This window comes from Corylus avellana, chromosome ca9, assembly GCF_901000735.1.
Source record: "Corylus avellana chromosome ca9, CavTom2PMs-1.0".
Lineage (NCBI taxonomy): Eukaryota > Viridiplantae > Streptophyta > Magnoliopsida > Fagales > Betulaceae > Corylus > Corylus avellana.
Window position 1 is genome coordinate 5,087,294 of NC_081549.1, and position 18,823 is coordinate 5,106,116.

At 37.5% G+C, this 18,823-nt stretch overlaps 2 protein-coding genes across 3 annotated transcripts in view; both read left to right on the forward strand.

The window, feature by feature from the left end:
- The first annotated feature begins 1,117 nt into the window (after positions 1-1,117).
- LOC132191530 (1-acyl-sn-glycerol-3-phosphate acyltransferase 2) lies at positions 1,118-8,086 on the forward strand. The gene is made up of 11 exons (XM_059606601.1): positions 1,118-1,471; positions 2,075-2,197; positions 2,926-2,965; positions 3,105-3,178; positions 3,656-3,715; positions 3,861-3,938; positions 4,106-4,264; positions 4,805-4,930; positions 7,029-7,121; positions 7,344-7,430; positions 7,533-8,086. Exons 1-11 carry the CDS (start codon positions 1,391-1,393, stop codon positions 7,764-7,766), a joined length of 1,155 nt encoding a protein of 384 aa, XP_059462584.1. The 5' UTR covers positions 1,118-1,390; the 3' UTR covers positions 7,767-8,086.
- A 1,972-nt stretch (positions 8,087-10,058) lies between these two features.
- LOC132191481 (DNA-directed RNA polymerase I subunit 1) overlaps positions 10,059-18,823 on the forward strand; it is a 34,350-nt gene continuing 25,585 nt past the window's right edge. For both annotated transcript variants that reach the window (XM_059606514.1, XM_059606515.1), the window contains exons 1-8: positions 10,059-10,266; positions 11,684-11,853; positions 12,492-12,651; positions 12,843-13,127; positions 14,544-14,831; positions 14,983-15,159; positions 16,685-16,847; positions 17,433-17,623. In XM_059606514.1, coding sequence (XP_059462497.1) covers positions 10,249-10,266; positions 11,684-11,853; positions 12,492-12,651; positions 12,843-13,127; positions 14,544-14,831; positions 14,983-15,159; positions 16,685-16,847; positions 17,433-17,623 — 1,452 coding nt within the window. In that variant the 5' untranslated portion in view covers positions 10,059-10,248. The remainder of the gene's footprint in view (positions 10,267-11,683; positions 11,854-12,491; positions 12,652-12,842; positions 13,128-14,543; positions 14,832-14,982; positions 15,160-16,684; positions 16,848-17,432; positions 17,624-18,823) is intronic.

The window sequence follows — 18,823 nt, forward strand, 5'->3', positions numbered from 1 at the left end:
CAAGGACATATGCCTCTCGTGATGTGATTGCTGCTTCTGCTTGGGTTAGGGGTTCGGTGGGAGAAGCATGGCGCTTCTTACAACTTTTACGTATGGCTAGTTGTATCCGAGGGGCGGTTCTTCATACGAGGTCCAATCTTGCCCGTCTCATTGTTCAGTAGCAGACCTTGATCGGGTTCGTTGCTACGGGCTTATCGCAATGGGAGTGGTTCGTCAAGGCGGGCTCACCTCCTCGCTCGAGGATGGTTTGCAATGGCTAGGTAGGGCCTAGCACAATGATTTATGAAGTTCATCGGAGACGTATCTTGGTGAGGTCCGTCACTACAGGCTTGCCACAGAGTGATGGTTCGTTCGACGACCTATACGGCTTGACAATTATCTTTCCTGTGAGCCTTGGCACAGTCGTACCTTTAATCCGAGGCTCGCAACCCATTCACAGGGGTGGGTTACAAGAAGCTCCTCAACAATGAACACGAACTCATTGTTGTTACTTTTTTTTTTTTGCATGTCCGTCTTTCGCATTTAATGTTGTTAGTGTTGAAGCGTAAGTGAGGTTGGAACTGCATTCTCTTCATAGGATAAATGTGATGGTAAAAATTTATTATGCTGCATTTAATTGTGTATATAATACACTATTATTTAAAAATTTAAATAATTAAATAATAACAATACATACACTATTAAATATGTGATATTTAATCTAAATCATAAAATGGAGTCTCTATTTTCGCTTAATCATAATCCCAATAAAAAGGCAATAAAATCCTATAAAATTTCAAATGATAGGTTGAGTCTTAATAAATATCAAATAATTTGAAACATTACTCATCCAATAATCTTTTTGGTGGTCATAAATGACTTGATAATTGTTTGGCACTTTAGTATCATAATCTTCTTCATTTTATTTTGAATATATAAAATTTAATAGTATTTATGTTGTTATATGATAAATATATTATTATGAAACAAAAATAGAAATTTTGACGTAAAATAAATTACTATAAATTTAATTGCACAAATAAATAAGAATTTTAAGTTTTCGAAAAGTACACCCGAGCCACACATTCACATGGATATAAACCGACCCGCTGTCGACCGGATGAAGATCCCCAGAATCCAGATTGGCAAGACTCATGGCAGAGCCGGAAATGTCTTTTATTAAATTCTCACCGTCTCCTTTTCCTTCAAATGGGAAACAGATTTTAAAACGCCCACACGCTCACAGAGACTGTGACTGAGGGCATCAAGCCTTAGTACACAACGATAATCCCAACCATAATCATCACACGGAAGTTGTATCTCTCTCGTCTCTCTCGTCTCTGTCTTTCTGTGAATCTGGGTTTTTCTGTGAATTTGAGGGAGTGAGTGGGTGGTGCTGTTCGTTTTGGGCATGGCGATTGCAGTGGCAGGTGTCATCGTCCCATTGGGCATTCTATTCTTCGTTTCGGGCCTCGTTGTCAATCTCGTCCAGGTGTTCCTTTGTGAATTTGATTCCGATTTGGTTTTAGTCAAGTTCTTGGATGGATTTCTCTAATCCTTTAAATTTTCGGGTTGGTTTGGGCTTTTTCTTTTTTGGCTTTGTTAATTTCTTTGGTTGCTCTGCTCATTAGAGGTAGAGCTCGTCAGTGTACTTGCATGTGAATCTAGGTTTTTGTGTTCGCCTTGTATTGCATTTGAGCCAATTTCTCTTTCTCATATGCAATGAGTAAAGACTTGGTTCATTTGTCTTATTCTTTGTTTGGTTTCTGAGAAAATGTGGGTAAAACACCAGAAATTAATATATTAAATATTTTGTGTTCCATTGCATGCGACCTCAGCAAAGCAAAACCCACTACCACTATTCCCATTTGTAGTAACACTTTAGCATAAAAACCACATTTAAAAGCTCATTTTCACATTTTGTTTTATTTTCGCTGTTTTTGCTTCAATTAACACAATCGTCTTGTTAATCTTGTTACCTGTAACTGTTTATACATTGTTTCTTTTGATTTATCCAATTAGCTCTATCATTACTTTGGGGGTTTTAGTTAGTATCAGTTAACTAAGTGAATGAACCGTTGGACTTTCTTTTCAGGCAATTTGCTTTGTCCTCATTCGGCCTCTGTCAAAGAATACATACAGAAGGATCAACAGAGTGGTCGCAGAATTGTTGTGGCTAGAGCTTGTATGGCTGATCGATTGGTGGGCAGGAGTTAAGGTGTAAATCACCCTCCTTATCATGCCATGTAGACTTCTGAGTAAATCTTAGTATACAGTAGTATCATTTTTTGGAGTAATTTCATTTACTTATAGATGGCATAATTCTAGATGACATAGCTTTGATTCTTGAAGAGGATTCTGTTGTAATATATATTTGGGTAGGCTTGTTTTAATTCTAGTCTGTTTAATATTATTGGGAAGCTGTAATTTGTTTTTTATTTGTTCATATATCCACCTTGCAGTATATGTAGTGTGGCATGGTTCTATCTGTCTCTTTTTTGTGATATTTCATTTGATATCTATTAGACTCTTTCCATTGTTAAGAAAATGCAATCTTAAAAGTGTTAGTAGTGTTGATATTAACTTCCAACTAGCAAGGCTGATCCTAGCCAGCCATGAGGGTCATATGTTGAGGAGAAGTAATCAAGATAAGGAGCAGTGAGTTCTACTTTTGCACCCATGCAACCACACTCATGACAACACAGTGGAGTTTAAATGTCAAAAGTAATAGGAAATCTTAATAATGAATAGAAGTTAACATTGGTACTACTTAAACAACAATTCTTTATGTTCCTATTTCGTGTCACTCATATTTCTTCTTTCAATATATATATATGACAACCTGATTGGCATCTAAGGAATTCCTTATGAACGTGGGCTTCTATTTTAATTTGTTGAAGCATCTGGAAAATTAAATATTGATCACCGAAACCCTTCTGGCTGCAGGTTCAAGTATATACAGATGGCGAAACCTTTCAATTAATGGGTAAGGATACAGCTCTTGTTGAGTGCAACAGTTTGGTGCTTGATGTTTCTTATTGTTGGAGGAAAAAAGAAAAATATTTTCTCCTGTTGCAAATATTCCTAGTAGCTTATCTATCTGCTTATGTGGTGATTTTTTCCAGGTAAAGAACATGCACTTCTCATATGCAATCACAAGAGTGACATTGATTGGCTCATTGGATGGGTTTTGGCTCAGGTGCATGACTTATATATTGTGACCTTAATCACATGTGTCCCACACACATACAAGCAGTGCTCATTTATATGTTGTGGGTTTAATTTTGTGAGTGCACATTGATTCAAGCAATGCAACATACACTTGTCACGTTGTTTATTTGTTTGATGCATACATAAAGAGATAACTGATACTCAGACAAAGAGACATTTTTGCATAAATGCATATGTGTGTGTGTATATATATATATAATGTTTATATACCACGTACATGTCCCACATACAGACTCTACACCCTTTCATTATTATATTTTTTTAATGAATTTTGTTACTTATTAAATAATATATAGTCTAGTCAGGGAGTCACAAAAGCCTACATAGTCATTCATGTATGTGTCTTCTTTATCTAGGGCACTGTTTGATTTGATAATTAGTGATTTGATGTCGGTGATTTATGTTATGTTTTCTACTGCTGATTATTGAAATTAAATTACAACAGCGGTCAGGTTGTCTTGGCAGCACATTAGCTGTAATGAAGAAATCATCAAAGCTCCTTCCGGTATGTTTCTACCTTGAAAATTTTGTGTGTATGATTGAGACGAAATTCATTGATTCCAAAAGTTCAGTGTGCATTTATAATCTTTTCTTCATCAGAATGGCTTTTTAACTTATCAAAAGATGAAGACTATGTCCAATATTTGCAGGTCATAGGTTGGTCAATGTGGTTTTCTGAGTATCTTTTTCTGGAAAGAAGCTGGGCCAAGGATGAAAGCACATTAAAGGTATGGGTGTATAAGAACATTTTCTGAATATATGCAGACGAACATAAACTCAACCTACACAAATACTTATACATGTATTTTTAACACATACATCTCTCTCTATCTGTGTTTGTGTTTGGAATCACCCATGTTGATCTCATTTGAATCTTGTAAAACTACATCTGCAGTCAGGCCTTCAACGGCTAAAGGACTACCCTCAACCCTTCTGGTTGGCTCTATTTGTAGAGGGAACTCGCTTCACGCAGGCAAAGCTTTTAGCCGCTCAGGAGTATGCAGCCTCAACAGGGTTGCCTGTTCCTAGAAATGTTTTGATTCCTCGTACTAAGGTCAGATTCCCATTGCACTCCTTTCTCTCTCTCTCTCTCTCTCTCAAACTGAGTTTTGCTGTTTAAATCATCTCAGTTATGCAAGTGGGAAAGGCCTTATAATGTATTCTGGTTGATCTGGGCAGATGCATGTGCTTTACACCATTGTTCCTATCCATATTGATTCAATCTGTATCTTTTGCTGACCTGCATACACTGGTTGTATTTCCCAGGACAAGTGCTCAAGAGGGAGACTATTGACTATAGAGTAGTTTGCAAACTATATGGTTTCCTAAGAAAAGAAACGAAAGCAGATGTCAAATAGTACCGACTATATATATGTATTTTGCAAAACAGATGCTTTCCTAAGAATCTTTGTATTATTTGACATTCCTCCCTCCCTCCACTTGTATTGTGAATTTGGTATTGTAGTGATTAATGCTGTTTATATTTTATCCTAGATGGGATCCATGTCCGTCCTCAAATTTAATGCATCAATTCATTTTGTATTTGCATTGCCATCCCTCTTATGGATTCTAATATCCACTGTACTGCTTTCAGGGATTTGTTTCAGCAGTAACTCATATGCGCTCATTTGTTCCAGCAGTTTATGATGTAACAGTGGCTATTCCCAAAAGTTCACCTGCACCTACAATGCTAAGACTCTTCAAGGGGCAACCTTCTGTGGTAAGCCAACTAAAGTAGTAGCTTTTTGAACTGCCACACAAAGTAATTTACATTCTTTCTTTTCTTGGGGGTTTTTGTTTTTTAACAATTGGGTTTGAAGTTCGAATCCCCTTTGATGCAAATAATTCCTTGGGGCCAGCTTGCTGGCGAAGCCGGAGTATTACCCGATTCGTGCGGATTGGGTGCTTTGCATGGGTCTGAGGTTTACCCGACATGGGTGGGTACACGAAGTGACCTTGCCTTGAGGGGGTTCCTCGTCATAAAAAAATATGGGTTTGAATATGGCATTGCTTCATTGCTACATGCTAGGTATATTTGTTTCATGTTGTCTAGAGCATTCTACTTATGTCGTGTGGATCTGGAATTTGATGTATTAATTATGCATTAAAGTAATGCACATCTAAGCGAGGATGCAGGTTTTCTATTAACATTTGATTTTCCCGCGTTGAAACATCCTTTTCTTTCACTCTATATTGTTTTAGGCTATATGTCATTTATGCCCCAAAATTATAAAACGTATCACAAGCAATAATTCCACTCACCATGGGTAACCCAAGGAAACGGCATGTTATTGTGGTTGATTAGTATTGTATATATAAGAGGAGTGGGGGAGTCCGTTGGTCATCTTTTTCTCCATTGTGATATTGCCAATGCCTTGTGGAGGGCTATTTTCAGCCCTGTTGAGTTAGCTTGGGTCATCCTTAAGAGAGTAGTAGCTTGTTGGAGAGGGTTGGGAGGTGGTCTTAAGAGCGCAACTGTGGGGAAGATGATTCCATCCTATCTTTTGTGGTGTCTTTGGATAGAAAGAAATGATAGAAGTTTTGAAGACAGTGAAAGGACGGTGGTAGAACTTAAATATTTTCTTTTTCAAAACTCTTTACCGCTAGACAATTACTTTATATCTTAATTTGCATAGTCTTCATTATTGTCTTGACTTGTTATCTCTTTTTAATTATGTGTTTCTCCTGTATACTTGAATAGCGCATTTTGTGCTTTTAATAATATTTTGTTTACCTATAAAAAAGGGAAAAGTTCACATACCCCTCTCAAACTACCACCTAATTGATAATATCCCCTTCAAACTTTCAATTGGGACAATGTTTCTCCCAAACTATAAAAAATTTGACAATGTACCCCAAGGTTGGCAAAAAAAGTCAAAAATGACCCAAAATTTTTGTCAATAAGACAATAATACCCCTATAAATTCGAAAAAAATAATTTTTTTTTTTAACAAAAATTTTGACTCCCTTTTTTTTCATTTTTTTAAATCTTTAGTTTTTGTTTTTTTATTTTAATTTTATGAAGGGTATTTTCGTCATTAGGGAAACATTGATGCAATTGAAAGTTTAGGGGAACATTGCCAATTGGGTGGTAATTTGAGGAGGAGGGAGGGGGTATGTGGACTTTCTCCTAGAAAAAAAAAAAAAAAAAAAATTCAATGGGCATGGAATGGGATAGATTGGAGAATGTAATAACAGTTTTGAAGTGGTGGGGTCCCTGAATTTGTCAATTCTCTCATGTTTTGCATGGGAAAATGAATGAGCATATTAGATTAAGGTGCAAATCTGGAGTGTCCATTATTGTTATGACTCGGGACATAATAAAGTATTATTAAATGTGTATGATAGCCGCATTAGTGAATTCTATGCCTGTCGCTCCTGTGCCTACTGCTGTTGAACCGGGTACTAGGGACCTGTGGCTGGATTGAATCCTTTTTTTGCTTGCAATGCTGGACCGAAACTGATTTGCGCCGAGGAAGAACACCCCTCCCCCCCCCCCCAAAAAAAAAGAAGTGACTTGTTCTTCTTGCTCTCCCACAAGCGTCATGGACGAAGCTAATTGTCTCACAGTTACATGACCAGCTCAATCAGCCATGATCGAATCCACCCTGACCCAGAGCTTTATCTGGGTTAAAACTCAGCGCAACCTTCTCAATTTCTTCCACCGTGACCTGTCCTCTGGGATTTTTTTCGCTCATGTAATTTTGTTCGCTGCAAGAATATCTAACAAACTCGAGTTCAAGATCTCCGATTCAAAGAAATCCTTGTGATTATATTTGGTTTGGTTCATGTGACATGTAGTGCTGGCTCTCCTGCAGATGCACGTGCACATTAAGCGGCATTTGATGAAGGACTTGCCTGAAACAGATGAGGCTGTTGCACAATGGTGTAGAGATATATTTGCTGCCAAGGTGCCTACTAACCCTTGTTTCAAGTGTTGTATTCATTTGTCTAACAGTTATGTAAATCTGAAATGTTTATCATATGCAGTGGGAAATGAAATAGTAGCTTTAAAACAGTTGCATACTCTTGATCCCTAAATGTACAAACAATTTATCTGGTTGTGCATGCAGTAAACTCATTTATCAGTTTCCTTCTTGTGATTGTCTTGTTGTTTGCTTTTGGCCTACCAGGATGCATTATTGGATAAACATGTAGCTGAGGACACCTTTGGTGATCAAGAGTTACAGAATACTGGTCGGCCAATAAAGTCTCTTTTGGTGAGATATTTGTTCTAGAGGCTCACTGACGCGGTTCATTTTCACTGTTCTGGGGTTGCAGAGTTGTTTTTCTGATTAGCTTGTTCATATTTGAACATGCAGGTTGTTACCTCTTGGGCATGTCTGCTTATATTTGGGGCTCTGAAGTTCCTCCATTGGTCTTCACTTTTATACTCACGGAAGGGTATTGCAATAGCGGCAGTCGGTTTGGCATTTGTTACTTTCCTTATGCAGATCTTGATTCGGTTCTCACAGTCTGAGCGCTCAACTCCTGCCAAGATTGCTCCAGCAAAGCCCAAGAATGGGGGAGAGCATCCGGTAGACAAACAGCACTAACCTTTTGCTTCCCAGAGTCGTCGTCCATACATTGTCAACTTCATCCACAGTTGTAATTTTGAGAACTTAGTATACTTGTAGGTGTGTGTGTGTTTGTCTCCCCTACTTACCTTGGTGTGTTTCCATTTTGAACTTCTAATTAGTATGTCTTTAACGCACAATATGTATGAACATCGATTCATTATTTGCTGTTCAATTACGGTAATTCTGTATAGACTCTCTAAGTTGACTGTAGCAGCAAGTCAGTTTTGAACTTGAACAATTGTTTCTTTCTGAAAGCAAGCATGGTCCTGGCAGGCCACCTAAGGATCTTACGCCAAGTGTGCCCTCCAACTTCTAGCTAGTTTTTCTACAATTAAAGGTAATCAGGATACAGGATCAAAACGGATAAACACAAGTTATAGAAGTAAGTTTCAGAGAATTTGGGTTGGGTTGAAATAAAAAGGATTCGACTCCATTGTTAACTTGTCCATGAATCGGGTTCTGATGTATGAAATTACAGGGCCACGAGAGTGGATGATTAGTGTAACGTATGTTTTTATATGAAATTTATTGGATTTGAGGATTTATAGAATATTGCACATCATCTCTCTCTCTCTCTCTCTCTCCCTCTAGTTTTCTTTGTGTCCTCTTCCCTTGACAAAAACAAGCATATATAGTTGCATAAAAACAAGCCTATATAGTGATATAGAACGACTCCACTTTCTCGGGCAAATGGTTAGGCGGTCGGAGTAGGTAGGAGCCTTACATGCTCACAATATCGGCAACGTGAGAGGTCAAGTGACCTCCTACTTGCTTGCTCGGGAGGTATCCAAATTGTCTAAACAAGTGTTCGAACACCTGCCCAAATTAGGGTCCACCAAGCTTCTCACATATGATATAAATGATAGGAGGAGAAAATACTAAGTAATGCTATTCTTTAGGAAAATAAGATTGCATAGCGGAAAATAAAGGCTATTCTTCACTCTTCAGGACCACCAAACTCTGTAGTTTATGGATGGGGTTGTTATATCCCATTCTCTGCTTCTCAAAAGTACCAAATAAGCAGTGGAAGAATTTCATCGGGCATCTTAGACCTTTGGACATAGTAGGGGGTGATATTATTCCACAAGAGCGACAATAATGGTAGAAACCTCCTAAGGGGTGGTAAAGATAAATTGGGATGAATAGTATGAACAAGAAGATGGGAGTGTGAATGATGGTAAGAGATGAGTTGGGTCTTGTCCTTGCATCTATGGGTACCACAATTCCCTTTATTACCAATCCAATCGTAGCTAAGGCAATGGCTACTTGGAAGGCTGTAGCATTTGGTAGCGATTTAGGGTTCCAAGGAGTAATTATTGAGGGAAATGCGCTGGAAATTGTGAATGTTTTGCAACATGCAAACTCTTTTTGGAGCAAGTACGGTCAATTGATTGAGGATGTTAGGCTGAATAGTCTCTAATCTTTCGTTTGACACATTCAAAGGGAGGCAAACGAAGCGACCCACTATTTGACGAATGCAGCACTTCATTAATCTTTAGACCAAGTATGAATGGAGGATAGTCCTAATTTTATTCAAAATATTGTATTTGCTGAGCAAGAATTTCTGTCCTGATTTTTGATGCAAGAATGATGTTTCATTTTTTTTTTTTAAAAAAGAGTAGCATTAGTCTAGTCTAAAATATTACCATTAGAAGGAACCTTAATATACTTTTTGACACTTAAAAAGTATATATATATATATATTATAATTTTTTTTTTTTTTTGGACTTGTTAGCCCTTGAAAAACAAGATCCATGTATTTTTTTTACTTGGGCTTAGCCCACCTTGCGTATCCTCTTGTCATGGGCAATTACGAATTAAAAACTTCCAAAAACAGTTACAGTACATGTAGACGAAATTAAGCCATTTTTTGTGCGACGAGTTAATACAAACTAGGGAAGGGGCCGAACACGCACACATAGTCACCGCCTCCTCTAAAACTCAACTTCAGCTCTCTCGCTTTCTCCGCCGCTGACCAACAATGAACAATCCCTACCCGCCGGTGACTCCAGCATCGGCCATCTCTCTCTGATTTCTATATTTTTTTTAATAAATAATGAAGATTTTTGTTAAAAAGTATAAGGCGTCCATAAATACACTCGTATATACACAATAAACACCTAACTCAGAAAAAACCTAAACAAAGAGCAAGAAAAGCCCACCAAAACCCAAAAGGCCCACAACCCAAGAAGCCCACAAAACCGACCCAAAACCTAATACCCGAGACCCACCCAGAGCACTCATACCCTAAACCCCCAGGCAAAACGAAGTTAGAGCACAACGCAAACACCTCCAGTCTCTATACAGAGCTACCCGTTGAACTCGCCATTCCCCAGTCACGCCTGCTGCTTCTACGGGTTGAACGCCTGCTCTCGTCAGGCCTTCCACAGCACAACGTGACGCCTGATCTCAGACAGATTGCCCAGCGCCCATTGCCTTTTATATCAGCAACACCGTCATGGCTCAACCCCTAGAGGTCTCTCTCTCTCTCTCTGTATTTTTACATGTATTTGTGTGGTTCCTTAACTTTGCGTAATAGGTTAAAGCTAGTAAATTATGAAACTTCTTATTCTTTTTGGCTGTTTAATGATGAAAGTAGCTAAGTTTATGGTACTATATTAGTGTCTCACGTGGGTTAAGTTCTTAACCTTCTTGGAAGCCGGTTCTCAAAAATGAGTTCTACCCAAAATTGGTATTATTTGGTATTAGAGCGGCCACCATGTTAAGTATGGGATTAAATGCAGTTAGTTGAATATGAGATGGAAGGGGTTGCGGCTTTGTGGTGTCACGGAGGGGGCAACCTATAGGCTGGATTAAAATGTCCTGATATTATGTATAGTATAGTGTTAAGCTATTGAATATCGATGGTGAGTGGAGCCACAAAAAGTGAAAGGTTACTATAGGGTCAATGTTGATAGTATAGTGTTCATCGGGCCAGTCTCGATAGAATGAGCCAGCCACTGTGGATGTCGGCTACGGAGCGTGGTTGTATGTTACGATTTTAGTGTCCCACATGGGTTAAGTGTAATCTTAATCATGTATATATAAACTTTTGGGAACCCTCTCCGTACAAGCTGGTTTTCAAATGTGAGTTCTACTCAAAGTTTGTATCTATTTAATGGAACCAAGTAATTTTATGGAACTCAGTTTAGCGGAGGAGATATTTTTTCTTGAGCTCCAAGTAACAAAAAAAGCTTCTAATTGTTAAGCTTGGAGTTGTGGTGAACAAATATTTGGGTTCTTGATTTTCATATAGTTTTGGGAAGTATCTGGTAAATCGAGCTTAATATGACTGCGTGGATTTGGCTGGTTTGTGTTTTTGCATTGTTGGAAATTCAAACTAATGTGAGCGTTTTCTTCTTCTTCTTATTTTTTGAATAAAGAATGAGATTCATAATTTCATTATGTTTGCTATCTTTTTCTTGACACTTAAAAAGTAAAAAGTAGGGCTTAAGCTGAGGACTGAGTACAAGTTTTTGGTTTTTACTTGTGATACATTTTTGAAAAGTTCTTATCTGATGATGCAGAGACTCTCCAGGTTTTTTGTGATAAATTTTCTGTATAGCAAATTCGAAATGCAAAGTTATTCGTTATGCTATGATTTTTTTTTTTGTTTTTTTAAAATCTGGCGTGAAGACTTAACTGTTTTGTGTATTTGTTATGATTGAATCTTATTACAGTTGGCAGTTGAAAAAATTCTTTTAGCTTATGATTGTTGTTTTAGCTTATGTGTATAGCCAATTCTCTCTCTCTCTCTCTCTCCCTCTCTGTGTGTGTGCGTCTCTCTCTCTTGTGCGACTTGATCTTTTGTGTGAACTTGCCACTAAATGCACTACTAAATTCCATTGAATATGGAGTTCACCATAGTTGTCTTAACCTGAGTATTACTGCAGGGTACTACGAAGTCTTTTGAAGCTGTTGGGTTCAGTTTCTTTACAGATGAAGAGGTTCGAAAGCATAGTGTTGTTAAGATTACAAATCCAATTTTGCTTGATAGTATGGACAGACCGGTGCCTGGTGGATTGTATGATCCAAAATTGGGCCCACTAGCTGAAAGGATGCAGTAAGTCTCTTTTAACCCACCTATTTAGATTGAGTCCTATGCTCGCTGCTCGCTGCTTTCTGTCTTACATTATTCACATTTAAGGCCACATGCTTATTGATGTCTCTGTCGGAATCTGATGACACCTAGGATGAACGGTCTGTTCTGTAATTAATATTCCTTTGTTAGTTTTATCATCTGGTGGTCTGTTCTGTAATTATTAGTCCTTTGCTAGTTTTATCATCTTTTTTTTTTTTTTTTTTTTTGGTTAGGCTTATTGTCAAAGTTTCTTCTCTGTCTCTGCTTCTGCTTCTCTCCATTAAACTGTATGTCCTAGTTTAATTGAAGAACAAATATGTAAATTTAGTGGTAGATTGTCCATGCCCACGTTGCTAGTAAGGGGGATATTTTAAAGTAATAACCAGTTATCTTTTCACTTATACAATTGGCAATTTTTTAGTAAGGTTGGCTTTTTTTTTTGTTTTTCAGCTTGAACTGATCATAAATGGATTCTTCACCATGTAACAAATTTTGCTCATATTGCTGGTTTACTGGAAATAATTTTGTGATAATGTACGATGTTTAATAGGTGCATTTGTTGTAGAATACCGGGCAATTTTGTAACATAGGGATGATACGGTTCTTTGTTTCTGATGCAGTTGCAAGACATGCGAGCAGCTTTCATTGCTTTGCCCAGGCCATTTTGGTCACATTGACCTTGTTTCACCAGTCTATAATCCGTTGCTCTTCAATATTCTCCACAGTCTTCTTCAGAGTACTTGTTTCTTTTGTCACCATTTCCGGGCAAGCAGAAGCCAGGTATTTTCACTTTAATGGGGCAATATATAGTACCTCCTGGGCGTCATGGAGCCTATTGTGCTTTGTTCCTTCGCTGACCTTGCTTTTTGAATGATATTTTCTATATATATATAGATTTTTTTTTTTTGAATCCTTGTTGGATTTTATATCTTCTCTAATGGTTTTCTTTTGAATTTTTATACCAATTTAAGGTTGAGACATGTGTTTCTCAATTGGAACTCATTGTGAAAGGGGACGTTGTTGGGGCCAAAAGGTTGGGCTCGAATACATTGAGTGAAACCTCATATCCAGATGACATCGATGCGAGCCAGTATAGTGATAAGGCACATTTATGTAAGCAAGGATGGACCTCTCTTCAGTTTACTGAGGCAATGTCTGCTTTGAGAAAATTGCTGAAGCCAAGATCTGGGGTTTGTAAGAACTGTGAGGCCAGAAATCCTAAAATCAGTAAACCTACTTTTGGATGGTTTTATATGGTAAGTTTTTTCATGTCGTCACAGCTTGAAAATTGTCCATGTAACCAGTGATAGTTCCTTTCTTATTTGCTTTCTTACTTTTGGTGATATTTGAAGGATTTTTTTTTTTTTTTTTTTTTTGAGTTCCTGTAGTAAAATGCGTGGATTTATTTGTCTGCTTGTGCCAACTTTTTCTGTTGATTTTGTTTTGGGTGTGTGAGGCTTTGGAAGCCTGGAACTTTTGATAAATAACATACAGAAACCAGTAACTGACCCAATTTCAATAGGAAGTGAAAAAAAAAAAATCTTAAGAGTGATCCACAGGATGGGAGTGGCTATTAAGATGCCCTTTCTTTAAAAAATTGCTCAAATTTAATTTGTAAAGCACATTCCATATCTGATTGTGTTTGATTATGTATGCAATTTTGTGTTTATCTAAAGACTTAACCTAACTAATTGTTAAGAAACATTGCAGGCATTTCCCCTCCTTGATTCCTGGAATAATTAATGTTTTGTATTGCTTTGCTCTTTCTCCATTGCATCTTTTTGCTTGTTAATCGAGATTCATTTGTTCATGATTATTAAAAAGAGAGAATGCTCTTTGCATAGTCAAAACATCTTGTTCCTTGCTCATGCAATACTAATTTGAAGAAGGGATAGGAAATTGGTAATGAATTAAGCAACAAGATTTGACGTGCAAGATCGATGGAAGGTTTGAAGGGGGTCTATTTAGAAGGGTGGTCCCTGCTTTCTTAGAGTGATGCTTCTCACTTTTTGATGTCGGACAGAAGTTAGAATACCAAAATTGATGTAGAACAAAAGATTCGAAACCAAATCTTATGTAGGAGAATCTGGAAAGCAACTTGTTTTAGGGTTTAGGACAAGCTACGGCTAGGATTTTAGTGGGAAAAAGGCTGGAAAATATTAAGGAATATAGGGTTTTTTTAATGGTAAAACAAAAGGTTAGGATTTGGAGATGAAAGAAAGAGGAAACACTTAGCGTTTTGGCTTGCTATTTTTGGGCTTCGAACAGTAACTCTGAATAGTCTTTTAATATATATATTTTGGGATTGCTTGAGTGCTATTTGATGGCTAGGTGGTTTGGGGTTGTTTAGGATTGGATTCTAGGGAAACAATACATAAAGATCAGATCATATATTGGTTGGAATTCAAAACAAAATTGCTGGAAACTGAAAAAAGAGAAAAAAAGAAGAGACAAGCCTAGGTAATAGGTATAATTCCTAGTTTTCCTATGCATCACACTTAGGGTTCCTTAGTATAACACCTAGTTTTTCTCCGAACGGTTAGCTAAAAGACAACAAAGGAAAACAAAGAGAGAGGACAGGAGTAAACAAAATCAGAGACAATAAAAATTACAATGTTAAAGTACTTTAATGGGCTGATAACTAATTTTTCTCTCTGGGTTGATTTTTGTAGAGTGGTATGTCAGGTGGCAATGCTAGACGGAATGCGATTCAAGGGTGCAAGGTGGGAAGGTCATTAACTGGTGGAACTAATGGAAATACTTTGCTTGAGGTGCAAAACACCAATGATATGACTCCCTTGGGGGATGTTGTTGATACTGCTGAAACAGAAACCTCCAGTGCTACCTCTTCTGGAGCTCAAGATAGTCCGACAAGAAGGCATAGAAGAAAAGGAGGGGAAGTGCCTCTTGAGTTCTTTAAGCAGAAGGGTTTATTTTCGGGACCTCTATTACCATCAGAGGTATGCTACTTGGGGAAGTTTATTTTTTACAATCGTAATAGCCTATGTTTATGGTTGTCTTGACTTGGGTTCAATGTTATAGAAACCTATTCTGGTTTTGAAGTAAAGTTTTCTCTCTCTTTATCAATTTTTTTTTCTTTCTAATTTACAGGTTAAAGAAATTGTGAAGCTTCTTTGGGAAAATGAGAGACAGCTCTGCTCATTTATCAGTGATATACAGCAGCAGGGACTTCAAAGGAAAGATGCTTACTCTATGTTCTTCTTAGAGACTATTCTTGTACCTCCAACCAAATTCCGCCCCCCATCCAAGGGAGGTGATTCGGTTTCAGTATGTACTTGTTCTTGAAAGAAAATCTTGCTCTTTTTGCAAAAAGTGGGGTTTTGTTTTCTTCTATTCCTGCTTGACTTAGTTTTTCCCTTTATTATCGCGATCCTGGAAAATATTATGTTGGTTAAAGATATCTGTGCTGTGGTTTTGTTGGCAAATCCAGCACTCTTAATAGTCAGCTTTCTTTGCTTCCCACCAAACATATTAATCAGATTATGACATGAACGATGTTTATGCATTGTTGTGATGCTTGCACACATTGTGCCCTTTGGAAAATATTATAAACTTATTCACATTATAGTTGGCATGGGCTTTGGTTCTGTCGGCCTGTTTCTGAGACAATGTATGTGGATGGTGGTTAAATTAGGAAGAAAATGGTAAGTCATGTTAGGAGCATGCATTGTGGACCTAACACGATATGAGATACTCTCATGTCCTCTCATGGAGCATCTAAGAGAGGTAAAATTGCTTTGGCATTTTAGATAACCCAATTAATCTGTCTAAAATCATTTTTTGAAGATTTTTTAGATCATTGTAATTTTAAGTCTTGATTTTTTTGTTGTCTTTTTTGCACACATGTTCTGTACTAGAGCAATGCTCCCCACTTTTCTTGCTCTGAGTATTTTCTGGACCCATTGGAGTGTTCATTATGACAACTAAGCTAGGCTGGTCTCTATCATGGTAAAGTTGTAATTATGCCAAACAGTATCCTAAATAATTGTAACACGCTCTAAAGGCTGTTGTTTATGTTAGTAACAATGCTACTTTTTTTAGTGCCAATTCATTTATTTGTTGACAATTTATTTATTTTTGCTTCTGCCCCCTTTTTTGCTTATACTTTTTGTTCTGTGCTTGTAATACTTGGAAACTGTTGACGACTTTAAATGTGACAAAATTGGAAAAGAATAAGAATAATGTGGCTTCTACTTGAAGGGTGAGCGAGTTGTTTGTGAGTTAAAGGGGACAATTGGAAAGTACTACTTTGAAAATATGTAAGTTGGATGCTTTGTGTTTAATGTGGTGTCCTTGGAGAGAGCGAAACACAAGGAGTTTTGAAGATCGTGAGACTGTGATGTTAGAGCTGAAGAAAATGATATTACAATTCCTTTACAAATGGAATAGTTTACTTGTTTTTTTTTTTTTTTTTTTTTGAGTTTTTGGAATTTGGTTCTTCTTTTTATATTCTTTAAGTATTCTCTTGTACATGTCCTCTGTACTTACATGCAAAGTTGAGTAAGGTTCAGTATTTTGTTTTTGTTTTGGCACCAAGTGAAAAGGGCAGGGAGAGTGTGTGTGTGGGTTGGGGGGGGGGTTGGGGGATGGGGGGCGGCGCACTCCTTATCCTATGGCCCAAGGAAGGCATCCCTCAAAAGGGTGTAATACCTGATTGATCCCATAGAGTTTGGTACTCCCCCCCATTGCAACATGTGTAGCGGGATGAATAATCTATTTTTTAATTTGTATCTACTACATTCTCTTGATTTTAAGGATGCCCTATTGAATTACATATTTGGTGTTATTCTAGGTAATTGAGCATTCTCAAACTATTTTGTTGGAGAAGGTGCTACAGTCCAATATTTCATTGGGAAATGCGCATGTTAACAACTTAGAATACTCAAAGATTGTACGGCTGTGGATGGACCTCCAGCAATCTATAAATGTGTTGTTTGATAGCAAAACTGCTACAGGTGAGCATAAATTGATGCTATCTTCATCGATTGGACTTCTAATTTCTGTTATGTTTTTGAATGCGAGTAAATTCTTTAGATTCTCTTTTGATTGCATTTCAAATATCTATGATCAAATTACTTATGAAAGAAAATCTATTAATTGAAGTACAACATGCAATCAATGACTTGCATTTATCGGCTTTTATTTTGATGAATGATGAAAATCCTGTGTCTCTGCATTACTCCTCGCCTCACTTACCCTTCTTAAACTACATGTGTAATGGTGTGTATATGCTTCTAAAGTGCATTATTGTAATTAATGGCTTGTGCTTTATCTTAGAGTTTGTGCTGAAAAAATAAGGATTGTGGTTATATTCCAAAGATTACCTGGGGAGAACTGGTCATGGGTAGAGTTATTTGAATTGAAAAAAAAGTGTTCTACTTTGTTTGCATTGTTAATACTTATTTGTGTGCATTGGATGATTTAGTGTATGTCCTTGGCTTTGTCAATGCATGTCCCTTGTTTCAAGTATAATATGTAAGCATTTAATAATCACTGCCTGTAGCAGCTAACACCAGTTTTCCTTTCTCTACTTATGGTAGGTCAAGGTCGAAGAGATGTAACTTCAGGAATTTGTCAGTTACTGGAAAAGAAGGAAGGCATGTTCCGCCAGAAAATGATGGGAAAGAGGGTTAATTATGCTTGCCGCTCTGTCATATCCCCAGATCCCTATTTAGCTGTAAATGAAATAGGAATTCCTCCATACTTTGCACTAAGATTAACCTATCCCGAGGTAAGAATGGACAAATTTTAATTATCATCTTGTAGCAAGGAATATAATTTTGTTCCTTACTTTATCCTTATAATTAATTAATTTTTTTTTGATAGGTAAGTAACTGATAATTAATTAATTATAGAGCCAAAGGTAATGCTCTCGATGGAATCTTGTCGCATGAGGGTGATTTTTGGATTCCTTCTAAAAGGAAGTCATTTGAAGTTAAGTCTTACTATAAGGTGTTATCTACTCCCTTAAGGTCCCTTTTTCCTTGGAAGAGTATTGTCTACTCTCTCAAGAATAATGTTTTTTGTGAGGATGACAACTTTAGGAAATTTTTGAACTTTGGATAGTTTACAAAAGATAAATGTTATTTGTGGTGGAATGGTGCTGTATGTGTAAGAAATGTGGGGAGTCTATTGCTCATCTTCTTCTCCATTGTGAGGTTGCAAAAGAATTTTTGATAAGTAAAGATATATAGAAAAAGCGCAGAGGGGCGCAACCCTAGTACACCGGGAGTATACAAGAGAGCGACTAAGAGGAAGAGAAAGAAGAAGAGAACATCAAAAGAAAATCTTGGAAGCTGATTACTATAGGCGCTAGCCAACTAGCAGTCCAAGAGAAGAGAGTGTACAAGAAAAAATGAATAAGGTCCTCTATATTCCTCGAAGAGTCCTCAAAACATTTAGCATTTCTCTCGTTCCAAATACTCCACATAAGGCATAGAGGAACCATCTTCCACACAACGGCACTGCTGGATTTACCACCCGTCCACCAAGAAGCAAACAACTCGTTAACGTTACCCGGCATAACCCAACACAAACCAAACCGAACGAAAATGGCATTCCACATGGTGCGCGCCACCCCACAATGAAGAAAGAGATGATCAACAGACTCCCCATCTGATTCACACATGCAACAACGATTTATCACCACAATACCTCTCTTCCGAACATTGTCCAAAGTTAGAATCTTTCCAAGCGCGGCCGTCCAAACAAAGAAGGCCACTCTTGAAGGAGCCTTGGTGTGCCAAATACTTTTCCAAGGGAAAGGAGTAGGGTCTTTTGAAGCAAGGATCCTATAAAATGATCTTACTTCAAATTTGCCTTTACAAGAAGAGATCCACCTTATTCTATCCTCCCCTTCCCCGCCCATCGGATGTGAATACAATAGCGTGTAAAAAGAGGCCAAGACCTCCACTTCCCAATCATGTACCCT

Coding starts and splice junctions, on each gene's coding strand:
- LOC132191530 (XM_059606601.1), top strand. CDS start 1,391: ATGGCGATTGCAGTGGCAGGTGTCATCGTCCCATTGGGCATTCTATTC. Junction 3,179..3,655: donor TTGGATGGGTTTTGGCTCAG/GTGCATGACTTA, acceptor AAATTACAACAG/CGGTCAGGTTGTCTTGGCAG. Junction 3,716..3,860: donor AATCATCAAAGCTCCTTCCG/GTATGTTTCTAC, acceptor CAATATTTGCAG/GTCATAGGTTGGTCAATGTG.